At 43.6% G+C, this 17,604-nt stretch overlaps 4 protein-coding genes across 4 annotated transcripts; 2 read left to right on the top strand and 2 right to left on the bottom strand.

Annotated features, from left to right (window-relative positions):
* Positions 1-4,343: 4,343 nt before the first annotated feature.
* Positions 4,344-6,390, top strand: DSD1 (D-serine ammonia-lyase DSD1; the record flags this gene model as incomplete). Its single annotated transcript, XM_020216813.1, has 2 exons — positions 4,344-4,383; positions 5,159-6,390. 2 exons carry the CDS (start codon positions 4,344-4,346, stop codon positions 6,388-6,390), a joined length of 1,272 nt encoding a protein of 423 aa, XP_020071620.1.
* A 258-nt stretch (positions 6,391-6,648) lies between these two features.
* Positions 6,649-15,130, top strand: GCN1 (Gcn1p). Its single transcript, XM_020217799.1, has 3 exons — positions 6,649-6,909; positions 6,963-12,509; positions 12,573-15,130. The coding sequence occupies exons 1-3, from the start codon at positions 6,907-6,909 to the stop codon at positions 14,979-14,981; spliced, it is 7,959 nt and encodes a 2,652-aa protein (XP_020071619.1). The 5' UTR covers positions 6,649-6,906; the 3' UTR covers positions 14,982-15,130.
* A 584-nt stretch (positions 15,131-15,714) lies between these two features.
* CYBJADRAFT_120572 (KilA-N domain-containing protein) lies at positions 15,715-15,903 on the bottom strand (the record flags this gene model as incomplete). Its single annotated transcript, XM_020212329.1, has 1 exon — positions 15,715-15,903. A coding segment is annotated over one exon (189 nt), but the record flags the coding sequence as incomplete, so codon positions are not given.
* A 1,133-nt stretch (positions 15,904-17,036) lies between these two features.
* Positions 17,037-17,436, bottom strand: CYBJADRAFT_166386 (uncharacterized protein). Its single transcript, XM_020214466.1, has one exon. The coding sequence runs from the start codon at positions 17,380-17,382 to the stop codon at positions 17,203-17,205; it is 180 nt and encodes a 59-aa protein (XP_020071617.1). The 5' UTR covers positions 17,383-17,436; the 3' UTR covers positions 17,037-17,202.
* Positions 17,437-17,604: the final 168 nt, after the last annotated feature.

Below are 17,604 nucleotides of genomic sequence, written 5' to 3'. Positions count from 1 at the left end.
ATGGAAACTGAAGAAATCCAGTTTGAATTTCTGTGGGTATTTTGGGGGCTTTATAAACACCATTAGCCGCTGATGACATCTCTTTCAAAGCGCCCAGCTCGTGCGTCTATGTAATGATCCTATGACTTTATTCAAAAGGTTACAAATTCGTATGTTGAGGCGGGGATTTGTGGGGCAAATTTGTTCTGGGAAACTCCAGCGGGCTAAGAGAGTCCACAAAAAGCTTTGCTGTATTATCTTTGTTGACTTCTTGTTATTTGGCACTTGGAATTTTGAAGTTGAAAGTACAATGTTGATCGTTCTGGATCTACCTTAATAGTGTGCATTTCTTTTGCCTTACTTTTTTGTTGTTTAGGGCCATGCAGACAGGACGCATATCTGCAGTACCTGTGCATCAAGTATTGGACCGAATTAAGAAGGTTCCCCCAAGTCATCGTATATATACGCAAGCATCAGGAAATGAAAAGCTGTGGTGGTTGAAACAGCGAGAAAAATATGTGCATTCTTCTCGATATGTTTTATTTTTATTTTTTGGTATAGTTGTTTGCGAAGCTTTTGGCTACTGCCTGATTTAATTCTCAGTTGTAACTTTTACCGAGCATTACAGGCACATTACTGTTGAACCTTATTTCCTTCTAACCAAAGAAAGATCCATATATAGTGCATGTCATATTATGAAGCGGTCACAGGGAAGTGGATTTGTAGGCCGTGGCAAATTTTTCTCTCTGATTGTCCCAGTAATCGCCGAATCAGATACAGCATCTCAAGGTTTTCCGTTCATCTTTTCTTGGTAAACACATAACTGATAAACATTGCGTTTGGGGGTACTCTTTGTCCTGGTGATGGTGCTAATTTGGACCATGGGATTGCTTGTGGATTGGGTACCTGTAGTATGTACATGCAAGGATCTGCTTATCGCCTCATGAGCCTAGTACTTAACTTCTCGTACGGAATAACTATGGTGTACAGTATCCTGGAGAAGCTAGTATCAGACTTCGGAGTACAATTCTCTTGCAGTTTGACTATCAAGATGCAAAATTCACTATACCCTGATGACGCCATTAATGATGCAGTTTCACATTATGGGTTTCAGAGCGACAGTTATTGGTCAACAGCTGACATTTCGGGTTGTATTAAAGTCAGGTTGTTATTGGACTACTTCTCATATCATGTGTGAGCTTGAGGGAGCCCACTAATCTTAACTATAATTCAAAAAAGTTCACGACATATCTGAAGTTTGCACAGAGTGGTCCAAAACCAAGAAGGTGCGCTTCATTCTCAGAACGCCGTTGCTTGGCAGAACACAAGTGATATTTACATCCCTTAATATAGAACTCACTAGCTGACTTTGCCACCCTTGGATCTTTTAGAACCGCCGCTAAGTATTAAAATGAGATTCAATCAAACAACAATCCAGGTAATTAGTTCTGCAAAAACATTACTACGGCAACAGCTATTGCCTTAAGTTCAATTGCAGAAATGGTATGTGGGCGCATGCATGCACTTTTGGACCAAGTTCTGTAATGAAAAAATGCTGCTTGTTGCAACCATGTACAAGAGCAATGTAATACTAGGCATACCAGAAAACAGATTGTTCAGATCATCCTCTCTTCTATGTTTTCGTATTACTTCTTTTCTTATCTGCGTCTATATGATCAGAGAATGCCAACAACTTCTTGTGTGGTAGAGGTTACATGCAAGTGGGATATGTTGGTTGTGGCATCAAGTTATATCAGTCTGAGTGCGAGGATTGTCTAAGCTTTATCTGTTTTCAAGCATCATGTTGTGCAGTTGAGGTACCCATTCCCATGTGGAAATTAAAAAGGGCTTTTTGTGAAATGCGTAAACTTCTGTGAGTCTATTGATTTTGCTCTTGTGTGACGTAAGAAATGTCCTCCGTTTCCTGGGTCGTGCTGAAATGAAGTAAGCCCCTAACATTGAAAAAACTTTCTGACTTTTGGACGCTCAAGCAAAATCAAACTAGACATTGAAATAAAGTGAGTTGTCGTTGGTTTCGTGGAAGCTAAATTTTAGGGAGACAAGAATGGGCATCGTTGACCTGCGTCAAGGTTCTCCACGATATGAGTTCAATTAGCCGATAACCCAAAATTCTGTTCGGATTCCTACACAATGCATTTTCAGGTTTTGTAATATCTTGGCATTTTACACTGACAACTTACAGCTGAAGTGCATCTCACAGAGGTTTGTGAACCCAGGCTAATGAATGGATGGCGAATATGATATGCTATGCTTGTAAAGAACTACGTGAACACTTCCTAGTCCTATAATCAAACGCTTCATGTTCTCGGGAGGGAAACTATCACCATTGTACCTGAAAGACGATTTGTGTGTGTCTAAATTTGCAACAACAAAGTTTCGATTTAGATCACCTACAACATGATTGTGCTGAGCAATAATTTAAAATGGTTGTCTGTGCGATGGGCCAAGATTTGGGTGCTTATTCACTGCATGAAACTAGATCTCAAACAGAAGGCTAACCTATACATAAATGAGTGAGTATAACTATGTAAGTCGTCTGTTCTATGGGGTAAACATACAATAAGCTACTCTTTCAATCCTGAAGTTTGGTTGTAATTCGTAAGCTTTATCTTGTCACAAGCTGGCCCGAAGATGTAATGATAGGCAGAAACCCTGTGGTAATTTGGACCAGCATGATAATACGGTAACTATTGTGATATTCGACCTTCGGATTAGAACTCTGGAATTATCGGTATTTCACACCTACAGTAATGTACTGTTAAACTAAACAGTCGTTACCTCTTTTCACACCCGAAAAGAACACATCACACGAATTCTCAGAATTCGGGTGTCCTCTCCTTTGGTTTAAAAGGGAAAACCTTTGACCACTATATTTCCTTCCCTTTGACTCCTAAAGAGGACCGATCTTCTCTTATATTTTCTATACTATACTGTTTTAAGATTCATCTTATTGTCATTATATCAAGTTAGACTGGCACACCCCGAGCTAAGTAACGTACTACACAAGATCCCATTGGTAGTATAAAACATATTGTGATATCAGCATAATTGAAAGATTACGAGTTGAACCCCGAAGAGCACACTATCTAGCCAGCACATGCAGCTTCCTTGCATATCCGTACAAATAATGGTCTATGACGAGGCATGATAATCGAAAAGTTGATGGAAGTGCATGGGGAAGGGATATTTTTCGCACCAAAGTAGGAGAAAAAGAAATAAGCCATCCATACATCTACGGCATTACAGTCGATAAGTGTTTTGTCAAACAGTCCTAGGAAACCCGTATCGACATTCTTTGAAGAAGATTGGGTTGACATGGCTTGGAAGATATCGACCAACCAGCGATTCGGTCTGTGTCGGTGTTCTTGACCTGCTGAATATCCAATGCCAGTCAATGACCTGCTTTGAAAACATGTAACATTCTGTGGTATGGACGCTTCGCCGACGCTCACTGGGCCATTTGTTAAACGAAAGCTCAAGGAGGTACCATTCTATACGATATATACGTGACCCGTAAAAGCAGTGCATTAACATAGCGCCTGTGCTGTATTGCATATGTAGCCTGGTTGGCGTCTTGTGTTATGGTTTTGAGTGTATATCACCCATATGGTTTGGCAGGACTCCGGTGCCCACGTAGTTCAGGAATAGGTGTAGTACAATAATGAACGCCAACGTCTTCTACCCCAAAGTATACAACCATGTTATTGCCAGACCAAGGTAAAAGAAAACAGAAACTGACTGCCCAATATACGATCATTGCGTCTGAAAATGGTATCTTCTGCAGAATTAGAAGTTGCAATATCGGCAATTTTCTCTGACGCTCTTAATCTCAAAAACTGCAAGCACTTATACATAGCCAGTGGTGTATGGCAGATGCCTGTTAGATGTCTAAATTTGTAAGCGGCAATTACCGAATGATCTTTGGTCTGCATTCCAGGCAAACAGAAGTTCCAATTCTAGAATCTAGAGCCCTCACCTTTTTGATGTTGGTCTTTGGTAGTGATTAATTGAGCACACATCCAGATCAAAGCTAAAAAAATTCTTGGTGACATGCAAACATCCTTTCAAGTACACATGATACGTGGAAATACATATAAGCAGTAAAGGTCGTGATTAGTGGCTGGAATCTGAATCAGCACATAGGTTAATGTGCGCATTTAAAAAGGTTACCGTTTGCACATCTATTTACATATCCATTGGGGGTCTTTAATGTTCTGTGACTGTCCCAAGCTTGATTTCAAACCATTGGGTGACCACAGCAACACTGGGGTTACCTCATATTACTATGATGTCAAATTATTAGTCAGAAATTGTGCTGTCAAATGATCCACATGTCTTCAAAGATGTCTCCTATGCATAGTATTCCCATAAAACAACATATACGTACGTATATTTTTAATGCTGGCCTATAGTCCGAGACTTCTTCCTAATTAACTTTGGAACGATTAACCAATGGGAACAAGATTGCATGTGGTCTTCTGCAGGAGCAAAACTTTGGCTCAAATCACTGCACCGCATGAAACAGAGTTATTTGTGATGCAGAATATCTCACTTCTAACTTAATGCTACAGCTGTGCAAAAGGACGATCAGGGGGAAAGGTTACGAGATCATAACTTTAGTCTGTACCAATCATCCAATTGACGTCCACATCGTTTCGATATAAACATTTTCTACTGATGCCTAGTGTGACTTTGGCTCTGAAACCGCCCTCTCTATGTGACTGATATCAGTTATAACGCCGTGTGTGGACCGCCCCAGCAAGTAAGAACTTTCCAAGTAATACATCAATCAGTTCTATACATGATACCAGGTTTCGGTTGATAGATAGGCCACTGTGACAAATCGCGGAGATAAGCTGCAACGGCGCTCTTCACTAGGTGGTAACTCGTAGGTGAATTTTCTTAACCAAGGCAACGCCGAGGTTCAAACTCACACGGTTCGTCAACTTTAACCAATTTTACAAAAGCCACGATCGTTTGCTCGCTGCACAATTAAAAAGTCAAACTTATTTTTAAGCTATTAGGACCATACACAAAGAGTCACAGGATCTGTTTTCACAGACGTACACCTTTTTCTCGGTGAGCATGTCGTTTATCAACCCTTCCATCGCCTTTCCACAGCCTGACATACGGGGCTTGTTGCTATCTGAAACCAAAGGGAAACCATGGCAATCACTTCCTACACCATCGTTGGTTGTGTCGCTGCCAACTGTGGAGGCCAACTGCACTCGAATGCTGCAACGTGTATCCGCTACTGGCGCCAAATTTAGAGCCCATGTTAAGACCCACAAGACATTTGAAGGGACCATGCTTCAACTTGGTTACAACTTGGCAAACTATCAAGCCCCCAAACATTCAAGCATCGTTGTGAGTACTTTCCGGGAGGCATGGGCAGTTGTCGACGAACAAGATCGAACGGGACAACACATCGTCACCGACATTGTCTATGGCTTACCAAACGTTACAGGCGAGAGTTTGGCCCAGATCATAGCTCTGAGTGGCAAAGTTGAAGTGTTCACCGTGCTTATCGACTCCGTTGATCATGTTAGGACCATCGAAGAGTTTAAGTCTGATGCTCCCTTCGATCCGATCAACGTGATGATTAAGCTCGACGCTGGTACCAACAGGGCCGGCATCGCAAATACGTCATATCTGACAGAGGTAATTAATGCGATTGGCGAGTGTGAAAAGGTTGAACTTCGTGGGTTCTACGTACATTCTGGCCACTCGTACAACGTTAACAGCATTGAAGAGGCCGAAGCTGCACTGGTGGAGGAGCTCGAGACCATCAAGAAAGGTTTGGACCAATTGGAGGTGGTTAGTCCCTCTACGGATCTATCCAAGCTGATCGTGTCCGTTGGTGCAACCCCAACAACGCATTCGCTTGATCATCACGTTTTCCAAAAGACCAATGATCGTATCGTTGCGATTCAAAAGAGCCTAAAATCGCAGTTGGAGTTCCACGCTGGTAACTTCCTGTTTTGCGATTTGCAACAAGTCTCTACCGGGTGCATCGGCATACAAAATATCGCTGCTAAGGTTGTTGGTACTGTCATTTCACAGTACCCCGGTAGAAACGACCCAGTTGGTGAACTCCTCACAAACACCGGCGTCATCTCCATGTCAAAAGAGGTTGCGCGTCATTATCCAGGCTTCGGTGTTGTAGAGACTGATCCAAAGTACGGCCACTGGTTCATCGACCACATGTCGCAGGAACACGGTATCTTGAGACCAAGTTCCCCGGAGGGCGCCCAGTTAATCCCAATAGGCACAAAGTGTCGTATCCTACCAAACCATTCTTGCATCACCGCCAATTCCTTCAATGCCTACTACATCCTCGACGCTGATGATAAGGTCTGTGACGTGTGGATCCCTTGGAGAGGCTGGTAAAAGCACGAAAAAACGCACATGAGAATGAGCACTACATAGGTCAATTGCACGTATTACCGTTGCCATTATTACTTGTTTTTGTTTGACACTTTAAACAGCCTCAGTAGGTGAAAGAAGCATCGCTATAAGGTGGTGAAAAGGCCACGATGCAATCCACAGCGCCCGGCAATCCACCACACCCCCACAAAATTATCTATGAAGAGTGGCTTCTGCTGAGAGACTTCGACGGATGACTTAACTATAACCTATCATCATCGACTGTAATAGTTGTAAAGATCTTCTAGAAGTGTTAAAAGGAGAGGAAAGAAAGTCTCAACGTTGCAAAATTTTTCAGGCTTCGTTCCCTCCGCGGTGGATCTGGGCATAAAGCACAAACACACGGTAGTCGCCGCTTATACTGCATCGAGACCGGTGGTGGAAAAAAAATGCTGTTTTGGAGGACATTAGCTGTGCTTCTTTGAGCGGTTGTGAAGTTGTTATACGAAAATCCATCGAGACTCATTGCTTCTCTGTTGCATGGTGCGTTCTCCATGATCCACATTATTACGATATCGTACTAACAGCTCTCTCAGATGTCAAATTGGAAAGATTACTCTGCTAACCTGGAGAGAGATCTTCTCTTTACGTCTCGTAAGACCAGAGATGAGAAGTTGAAGTCTCTGGAGGCATACTTGTCCTCCAGCGCCACTGATGAGTCTATCAATGGTGTTCAAGCGTTGCTGCTGAGACATTATACACACTGGACCGACCCAAACGGCCTGACCTTGACAACCGCGCTGCTTATCAAGTCCGTAGAGCTGAAACCAGAATCTCTGCCATTGGTTGTTAAGGCCATTGTGAAATTCACTTCGAAGTACAGATCCATTGCATTCGAAGATCTCCATCTGCTAACAACATACATCACTGCTATTGTTGTTAAGTTCTCCCGTGAAGCTTCTTTCGACAAGGTGTTGAACGACGTTGTGACCGCTCTATTGCAGATCTTCGACTCTCTGTACCATCAGCAAACCGATGCTGATGACAAGCACAAACAAAGGGTACGGAAATCAATTACAAACATTGCAAGATCTTCTATTTCTGCATTGAGTGACGAGCAAATTTCATCAATTGTCGCCGTACTTGCTGAATACAAAGGGCCTCTTGAGCCTGTCATTGCACTCTTTGGCGTTTTGGCGTCAAGAGACCTTTCTGCAAATGACCAGACTGCAATCATTGGTCTATTTGTAAAGGATGTACTCGGTTCTAAAGTTCCAGTGGCAAATTTACCCTCAATGGCTCCTTTTTTTGAAAAGTTTGTCTCTGGTGAAGTCCTGAAATCATCCATTGTTCCATCTTTGGAGAAGGCTATCATCAGGTCCTCTGAGGTGTCGTGGTCCTTATCATTGGAGCTATTTAGATCACTATCGTCAACAGTCGATCTTCCAGAGATCTTAGTGGGCTCAAAGCTGTTAACTCAGATCATTTCAGCACTAAAGGGGTCCAAGGAGAATGTTCGTTCGCTCGCGTTGAACAATTTTGTCGTAATCGTTCGTTACAAGTCTTCTGATGAAACATTGGCAAAACTTTCTGATGAGCTGACTAAATCCCTCAAAGCTATCTCTTCTGCTGATATCAAGACTCTCTTCTATAAAGTTATATCCCTTGTTCCATGTTCGGAGTTGACATCGGCCAAGATCATCTCTGCATTGACTCCTCTGGTTTCTAAGGATCAAAACGAATCATCGCTTGATGCGGGTCTGAATGCTTTCTTTGCACATTTCGTTGGTCTTTTGGTGCACAATGTGGATGTTAGTGAAGAATCGAAAACTGCGGTGTTGAATGGTCTAAAGGACACCAAATTGCAGCTCAGAAAATCCTGGTACTCTAACCTAGGCTCTCGCCTTGAAACCTCTGAGGTTACTGAGCCACTTAGAGCACTCATCATTAATGTTTTCCCAACAATGTCCGCAGCATCTACAGAGATCTTGAACAACCCAACAACTCATATCAAAGCTATTGTGGTACCATATGTGACACTCGTGGTGTCCAAGATCTTCAAGACTGACGTTGACTCAAAGGATCTTGTTACTAAAGTTTTCGTGGATGATGAGAAAAAGCCCTCCATCTTGCTAAACTCTCGTGTTTACAGTAAATTCACTACTGATAATGAGAAAGAATGGTTCATCAAAGCACTAGGCTCTGTTGCTGAGGATATTACTGATACCAACGCTGATTTTGGAGTTGCCTTTTCTGCCTTCGCCATTGCAAAATCTTCTTCTTCTACTGTGAGAAAGTTGAACATGAATGTTTTGCAAGATGCATATATCAAAAATCAAAAGTTCGTTGGTGACTCTTTGATTGTTGGTGTGTCGAAGCTTCTTGCAGGTTCAGCAGATGAAAATATTCTTGAGCCGATTTATGGTCGCTTGACAACAGTTCTTTCTGTCTTGTCCAGCCGTGATAAATCTTTGAACGAAGAAGTTCTGCTCTCTCAGCTGAGCGATGCTATTGTTCCAGCTCACCACCAAAGCCTTAGCAAATCGTCTTGGGTTTCCCTTGTTTTGGCTGCTGATGTTGATCCGGGATATATTGCAAAGGCTTTTCATGTCCAATTGTTTGAAAACATATCGGATCTTCTTCTGAATGCTACAAAGGCTACTCACGATTCTGGAATGTTCAATGCTGCTGCAGAATCTATTGCTACGCTCGCATTTGTAGATCCAAATGCAGTTGGCCTCTTAGTGCAGAAGCTGATTGAGAATGATCTTTCTACTGATCTTTTGAAAGATTTGACTTCCCAGGATGTCGAAATCTTCAGAGCTTCAGAGGGAGAGCTTGTTGTTAATGTTCTTGAAGGTAGGAAGAAAACCGTCGAGGACAAGAACTCCAAAGATTATGCCACTCGCAAGTGGGAAGAAAGCGTTAGAAAGGATATAGCAAAAAAGAGCACTGCCACTAAGAAGTATACTAAGGAAGAGCAAGCCTTGGTCAATGCTCAATTAGAAAAAGAGTCCGAAATCAGACGCCATGTGAACAAGATCTACAATCAATTAGACCGCTCATGTTCAATCATTGATGCACTCTCGAAGACTGGTGATTTTATCGACAATGGTAAAAAACACTGGGTTGCTGCTGCCGTTAATGGCTTGCTTGGAGTTTTAGCCTACTCTGTCTCTGAGAATCTTGTCGGATCAATGTTGACTAACTCATTTCTCGCCCTTTCTAATGTGATTTCCTCGAAACTTGGTCAGTTGAAGTATTTTGTTGGTGTGGCAACCTTGAGAATCAATCACATCGGATCACTGGAAGAAAGATTTGAGCAAGAGGATATTCTGGACCTCATCTCAAGACTCCTTTTCAGAATTAAATTTTTGTCCGTTCAACAACCTTTCGATTTCATCACTTTGACCTACACATTGCCTTTGTTGTCTAAGGTCCTTGAAGATGGTAAGGCAGTTGCTATCAAGAATGCCCTAAAGCCCGTCTTAAAGAGTGAATTTGTTGAGGAAGATAAAGAAGAAGAACAGTTGATGCTTGTTCTAGAAATCATCAGTACACATGCTGAGCTATTTAGAGATCCTGCAATTCCTCGTGAGCAAGTCGTCAATGTCCTTCTTTCACTTTTGGCCCTTCCATCTAAATCGAAACTTGCTAAAGATTGTTTGATGACTCTATGTCAGCATATCTCGATCAACTTTTCTGGTGAAGATTTAGCTGTTCTTTTCAAAGGTTTGTTATCACCAGAGAGTTTTGTCCGTAATACTATTCTGGAAGCCTTGGATCAAGAATTTGATCTTTCAGAGCTCAATTATGCGGATCAAATTTGGATCGCATGCCATGATAATGAAGAAGCTAATGCTGAGATCGCTTTGACCATATGGGAGGAGAACGAATTCGAAGTCAGTATCGAATCAGTGAAGTCATTATGCTCTTTCCTTGACAGTGCCGACAGTGGTATCCGTCTTTCAGTTGCTAGAACGCTCTCTGATTCGATTCAAACGGTGTGTTCCAAGGGGGAGGACTTCCTGCCAATCTTGAATGACCTTTTGAATCTTTACTCAGAGAAGGCACGTCCACCAGAGCCTATCTTGGATCGTTTTGGCTTAGTGATTAAAAGCTCTCAAGACCAAAGAGATCCATGGGAACCTCGTAGTACCATTGCAATCACTCTGAAATATTTGGCTCCTCTCTTTGATAACGAACAAGTTGTTACTAAACTCATTGAATTCTTGATCAAAGAAAAGGCTCTTGGTGACAAGGAAGCAGCAGTGGCAGAAGAGTTCAAGGAAGCAGCAATTGCTGTAATTGACTCTCATGGAGCAGAGAGCGTTGAAGCTTTGGTGCCAGTGTTCGAAGCTGCATTAGCTCCTTCAAAGGACACTGATAAAACAGAGGAAACTGTCAGAGAGAACGTTGTGGTTCTTTACGGTTCTCTTGGTAGACACTTGAGTGCATCTGATCCTCGTGTCAGTACGATTGTTGACAGACTGCTCAAGACCCTTGTGGCTCCATCTGAGAGAGTTCAACGGGCTATTGCCGAGGTAATTTCTCCATTGGTTCCTCTCTTCAAGAATGAAGTTTCAGCTTATCTTCAAACACTCTTCGATGAACTTTTCAAAGCACAGAGCTTGTCCCGTAAACGTGGTCTCGCTTACGGAATTGCAGGTCTTTGTAAAGGTTACGGTCTTGCTTCCCTCTCCGAATTTGACATTATTCGTAACTTGAGCGATGCTGCCGAAGATAAGAAAGACCAAAAGCGTCGTGAAAGTGCATCCATTTTGTTTGAGTGTCTTTCAAGATGTCTTGCCAAGTTCTTTGAGCCATACGTTATCGAAACGCTTCCTATTGTCTTGAAGTCATTGGGTGATGCTGTTCCTGAGGTTCGTGATGCCACTGCAGAGGCATCTAAGGTCATTATGCAAAACACCACATCTTATGGTGTTAAAAAGCTGATCCCGTTGGCAATTGAAAACCTTGACGATATTTCTTGGAGATCAAAGAAAGGTTCTGTTGAGCTCCTAGGTTCGATGGCTTACTTAGACCCTGCTCAATTGTCTGCTTCTCTGTCTACCATTGTTCCTGAAATTGTTGGTGTACTAAATGACTCTCATAAGGAGGTTAGAAAGGCAGCTGACCAGGCTTTGAAGAGATTTGGTGAGGTTATCCGTAATCCTGAAATTCAAGCATTGGTTCCAATATTGATCAAGGCCATCGGTGACCCAGCAAAACATACCGAAGAAGCTTTGGATGCATTGATTCAGACCCAATTTGTACACTACATCGATGGACCATCTTTGGCTTTGATTATTCATGTGATCCACAGAGGTATGCATGATAGATCGGCCAATACTAAGAGGAAATCCTGTCAGATTGTCGGTAATATGGCAATCTTAGTTGATACCAGAGATCTCATTCAATACTTACATCAACTTGTTGCTGAATTGGAAACTGCGATGGTTGATCCTGTTCCAAATACCAGGGCTACAGCTGCAAGAGCACTTGGTGCTCTTGTTGAGAAGCTGGGTGAAGATCAATTCCCAGAACTTATCCCACGCTTGCTCGATACTTTATATGATGAAAGTAAAGCCGGTGACCGTCTTGGTTCTGCACAGGCTCTTGCTGAAGTTATCTGCGGTATTGGTCTTCGTAAGCTGGATGAGTTACTGCCAACTATTCTCTCTGGTGCTACTTCCTCCCGTGCATCTGTTCGTGAAGGTTTCTTACCATTGTTGCTTTTCCTTCCTGTGTGTTTTGGTTCACAGTTTGCTCCTTATATTAGCCAAATTATCCCTGCCATTTTGAATGGTCTTGCTGATACCGATGAGTCTATCCGTGGTACTGCACTGAAGGCAGGTAGACTGATTGTTAAGAACTACGCTTCCAAGGCTGTTGATTTGCTTCTGCCAGAACTTGAAGCCGGTTTGCTTGATGTCAACTACCGTATTCGTCTCTCTTCTGTTGAACTTACAGGTGACCTGTTGTTCCAAATCACTGGTATCAGTGGTAAAATGGAACTCTCTGAAGACGACAATGAACAGTCTGGTACTGTCAGTAAGCAGCTTGTTGATTCGCTTGGTCCTGAACGTCGTGATAGAGTCTTGTCCTTGTTGTTTATCTGCCGTTCTGATACAGCTGTTGTTGTACGTAACGCAGCCATCGACATCTGGAAGGCACTTGTTGCTAACACACCACGTACCATCAAGGAAATTTTGCCATCTCTCACCAGTATTATCATTCGCCGTCTTGCTAACCCAGATGAAGCACAGCGTAGTATCGCTGCCCAAACTCTTGGTGAGCTGGTGCGTCGTGTTGGTGGTAATGCAATGTCACAACTGTTGCCAACATTACAGGATTCACTTTCAACAAGCGACTCGGATGCCAAAGGTGGTATTTGCGTTGCTATTCGTGAGCTTATCGAATCATCGTCTGACGACACTTTACAAGAACACGAAGACATTTTCGTTGACATTATCAGATCGACATTGGTTGATTCTTCTCCATCTGTTCGTGAGGCTGCTGCTGCTGCATTTGACAACTACCAGGATCGTGTTGGTAAGTCAGCTGTGGACAATATTATCCCATTCTTGCTCAATATGTTGCAGTCTCCAGACTCCGAGAATGCTCTTGCTGCACTTCAAGAAATCATGACTACTAAATCAGATGTCATTTTCCCAATTCTTATCCCAACCTTGTTGGAGTCACCAATCGACTCTTTCAGAGCTCGTGCTCTCGGATCATTTGCCGAAGTTGCTGGTAAGGCTTTGTATAAGCGTTTGAGTGCAGTTATCGGTACCTTGATTTCTGAGTTGATACGTGATGACCTTGACTCAGAAACTGAACAGGAATTGAAGAGCTCATTTGACAAGGTGGTTCTGTCTGTTTCTGATGAGGAAGGATTACACCCACTATTACAACAGTTGATGTCGGTTATCAAGGGTGATGATTCTAAAAAACGTGCTGTCGTTTATGAACGTTTCGGACCATTCTTTACAGAAACCAAATTGGATTACAGCATATACACTCAGGACATTGTGACCCAGTGTATTTTATCGCTGGATGACAAGGATCCTGATGTTGTCAAGGCTGATATTATTGCACTGACAGCTGTTGTTAAGCAACAACCAAAAGATACTCTTGAAAGACTTGTCAAACCTGCTAAGGAAGCTTTGCAAATTACTGGTGTTTCAGGCACAGATCTTTATGGTTTCACCCTTCCAAAGGGTGTGAACTCCATCTTGCCAGTCTTCCTTCATGGTTTGATGTATGGTACAAGTGGAGAAAGAGAAGCAGGTGCTCTCGCAATTGCAGATGTTATTTCCAAGACCCCTGCAGCACAGCTGAAATCGTTGGTTACCGTCATTACTGGTCCATTAATCAGAGTTATTGGAGAGAAGTATCCATCTGATGTTAAGGCTGCTATCTTGTACGCTCTTGATATGATCTTTGGAAAGATTCCGCAATTCTTGCGTCCATTCATTCCTCAATTGCAGAGAACATTTGTCAAGTCACTTTCGGATGCCTCCAATGAGACTCTACGTTTAAGAGCTGCTAAGGCTCTTGGAACACTTATTGAGTACCAACCAAGAATTGATCCTCTGGTTTCTGAACTTGTCCTTGGCTCCAAGAATGCTGAGACATCCGGTGTTAAGACTGCCATGTTGAAGGCGTTACTGGAGGTCATTGCTAAGGCTGGTGAAAAGATGAGTGAAAGTTCGAAAACGAGTATATTGGATCTTGTTGAATCTGAGATGTTGGAAGCGGATGATAAACTAGCTGTTGCATATGCTAGATTAGTCGGTTCATTAGCCCGTATTTTGACTCCAGATGAGGCTGTTCAAATTTTGAAGACCAAGGTTTTAGATAACGCTTTGAGTGATGATTCTTCAAAGTTCTCGATCTTGACGTTGAACGCGTTCTTGAAGGATGCACCAAACCACATCTTCGAGAGTGGTCTACTCTCTGCTGTCACCGAGGTATTGACATCAGCTGCCAATTCCCCTGTTCCATACATCAGTGACAATGCCGTTGTTGCCATTGGTAAGATTTTCCTCTTACACGGTGAAACCTCATCTCCAGGCCAAAAGCCAACTGTTGAAGTGCCATTTGAACTGCCATTCCCACTGGTCTCGGATTTGGTGAATGAATTGGCATTGACGACTTTGAAGCCTGTGAGTAGCTCTCTCGATACACGTCGTTTGTCACTTGTAGTGATAAGAACCGTTGCAAGAACAAAGGGTGCGCTCCTGAAAGCTCATTGGGATGTGCTGGGTGCCAGTGTTTTCGCTTGTGTCCGTGATGTGATCATTCCTATCAAACTTGCTGCAGAGAAGGCATTCCTTTCGCTGTTTGGATTGGTTGAAGACGTTGAAATGTCTGAATTCCAAAAATGGTTTGCCGATGTCAACACTAGGGGTTCCTTAACCACTGTTACTGGTACTGTCATTCAAGCGAGATCCATTGGTGACTATGCCAAACGTGTTGGTGCCAGATTAGCTGGTGTTGAACGTGAGAGAATTGAGGCCGGTGGTGATGCTGAAACAGTCTTCAGCGACCGGATTGAAGATGAGAACGAAATCTGGGCTGTTGGTGGTGTTGATTTGAAAAAGTTTTGATTCGAAATCATTTACTCATCTACCTCTTCAATTGAACATTAGTATATAAGTAATACAGATTTTAACTAGAGTACAGTTTATATATGCGGAAACACAACTATAGAGAACCAGTTCCTTGAAGATCCTAGCAACATTACCAACCAATAAAACATCCCTATCACATGGATGATAAGCACACACCCACACACTCCATAGGGAAAACAATCTAGTGATGAAAGAGATCATAAAACAAAACATACACACGTGCAAAATTAACCATCTTGTAGTCTCTGGGACAAAGCCTTTTGTTCCTTCCGCCTCATTTCCTCCCCTCGTGTTGTTGGTTATAACTATAATAGCTCTTCTGGTATGGATCCTGGTAGTGGTACCCGTACGAGAACCCCTGCGAGCCTTGTGGTAACTCATGGCCCTGTTGATCCTGGGCCGCCGTGGCATTGGACGACGTATGTGGTGGTTGAGGAGTGCCTTGGGGAGTCGAATGTGCTTGGGACTGGGACTGCGAATGGGCATGGGCCTTTCTCGAATGCGCACCAGGGGTGTACGCTGACGACGTCACCGTCACTGGAACGATGTTCTTTGGGTTTGAGTTCGCTGCCGCCGTGAGCCCGCCAGAGTATTGAGGGCCCTGGTATAGCTCCTTGATATCCTTGACAAAGAGCGGGTACAGTAGATCAACAATGCCCTCGTTACGAGCAAGCTCGAGCGCCCGCTCAAAGGGGATCCATACGCCCTTAAGGTTCATCGCACCAATCTTCACAACGTATCGAACCTTCTCGGACTTGAGAATGCCATCACGACGGCCTCGTGTCATCCCGGCAACGTTCAGAAGCTTGGTGCCGTTGATGAAGTTCGTGTCCTCACGACGACTCACAGAGATGCCGCGGGACTCAACTTGGTAGCACACCGTCCCCTCATCCTCCCAAAACGTCGTGGTCAACTTTGGCCTTTGCGGCTGAATATGCTGTGGATGCTGAGCTTGTCCTGGTTGCCCCTGTTGCACTTGCTGTGCCGCCGCCGCTGCTGGTGCCAACTGTGAACTTTGTTGTTGAACGTGTTGCGCTTGTGCTTGTGCTTGTTGTCCCGGCCCGCCAACATGTTGGGGTTGTCCGTAGGGCTGCGGTTGTCCTTGCTGCTGCATCGGGTTATAATGCTGATACTGCAGAGGTTGGTACTGGTACTGTGGGTAGTATCCCGAAGCTGCGCTCGGTTGGAGTTGTTGCTGTTGTTGTTGCTGCTGTGGATGCTGATCGTAGGAGTAAAAAGAACGATGCTGTTGTTGCACCTGGGGCACTTGCTGGTGCTGTAGAGGTTGTGCCAGTGGCTGTGCTCCTGGTTGCTGTGCTGCTGTCGACTGTGTTTGCTGCTGTGGTGCTAGAGGTGTCGCCTGTTGCTGGGCATTCAAGGCCCCAGCAGTGCTCTGGGACGGGACTCGTCCATGGCCATAGTAGCCATACGAGGACTGATCGTTCTGCATTGTAGCTCCTCTCCTTCTCTCTCGTTCGGTACAGGTAGTTATGTCTCTTTCTGATAGATACAAGCCGTGGTTTTGCTTGTTTCCGTTTGTTTTTCAAAGAGTTGCACGCCTGGAAAACTGTTTTTCGCCTCGTTTTTTTAAGGTAAATTCCGAGAGTGTTTGTTTTCGTCCTCTTCTCTTGTTCTTGATAGGGTCTTTCCCTTGCTCTGTGATCTCCTTCCTTACAAATTCTCTGAAGATTCAACTCAATGGATCAATGACCAACGTCTGATGGTGTTGCTCAATACTCAAAAGAAAAAAAAGGGGGAAGAGACAGCGTGTCTGCTCGTTTTATAGCTATACGTTTTGATCTGGTCAGGATGTGTGTCCGTGTCTGTGTGTGTACACTTTGTGTTTTGTTTCTTTTTTTGTCTGTGCTTTTTTGCTTAACTTGCCTGTCCGTTTGTCGCCCGCCAGGAAAATAGGAAGATCACACTCGAAGGGGAAGGTCAAGGACAGAAAGAGAATCCAAACTACAATGTGAATTTTGTGTTTTTTTTTTCGTTTTTTGCAGTTTGGCCATTTTAACCAAGGGGCGGAAACCGGGTTATAAGTAGGTCTTTGAGTTTTGTAAGTCCACGGTTGGACAAATTTCTCAAATTCATGCGTTGTGGTGCATAGGCACCAGCGGCTGTGCGCGGTGACTACATCGTAAAGCATCGAACCTACCCGTGTTTCAAAGCTCGAGTGCGTATCAAATATGTATGACTACATACCTGTTGTTGATGCTCTTTCGTACAACTGGTGCCTCCACCACGGCGACATACATAAGGGAGTAGCATATATGACGGTTGCATCCTTGGGGGGGGGGCTCCCTTTAGAATGATTTGTGGAACGTGTGTGTATCAACTGCAGCTGAGGTTTCAGTTCGATATAACTCGAAATCATTTGAGACGACTGGAGAGAGCCCTAACTACCCACATCAAGGAAGAGAGGGGAAACCCGGCCCATTCGCTTCCTTCGATGTTCTTCGTGAACGGTTTAACCGCTTTTGCAGTTCTAACTTTCCAGCTCCCAATAATCGTCATTCGTACAACTTTAATGCTAATGGCCTTGGTCCGACACCAGACCATACGTTAAAAAATAAAAGTGATGGTCATGTACGCAAAG

Source organism: Cyberlindnera jadinii (assembly GCF_001661405.1).
Source record: "Cyberlindnera jadinii NRRL Y-1542 unplaced genomic scaffold CYBJAscaffold_3, whole genome shotgun sequence".
Classification (NCBI taxonomy): Eukaryota; Fungi; Ascomycota; class Saccharomycetes; order Phaffomycetales; family Wickerhamomycetaceae; genus Williopsis; species Williopsis jadinii.
Note: the sequence above shows the minus strand (reverse complement) of the source record. Positions and strands in the feature narration are given on the sequence as shown.

What these genes read in the sequence shown, in the direction of transcription:
- CYBJADRAFT_166386 (XM_020214466.1), bottom strand. Translation starts at nt 17,382, where the DNA reads ATGATTTCGAGTTATATCGAACTGAAACCTCAGCTGCAGTTGATACAC.
- GCN1 (XM_020217799.1), top strand. An exon ending in GTTCTGATACAGCTGTTGTT is followed by an intron (nt 12,510 to 12,572) that starts GTACGTAACGCA and finishes CGTACCATCAAG; the next exon opens with GAAATTTTGCCATCTCTCAC.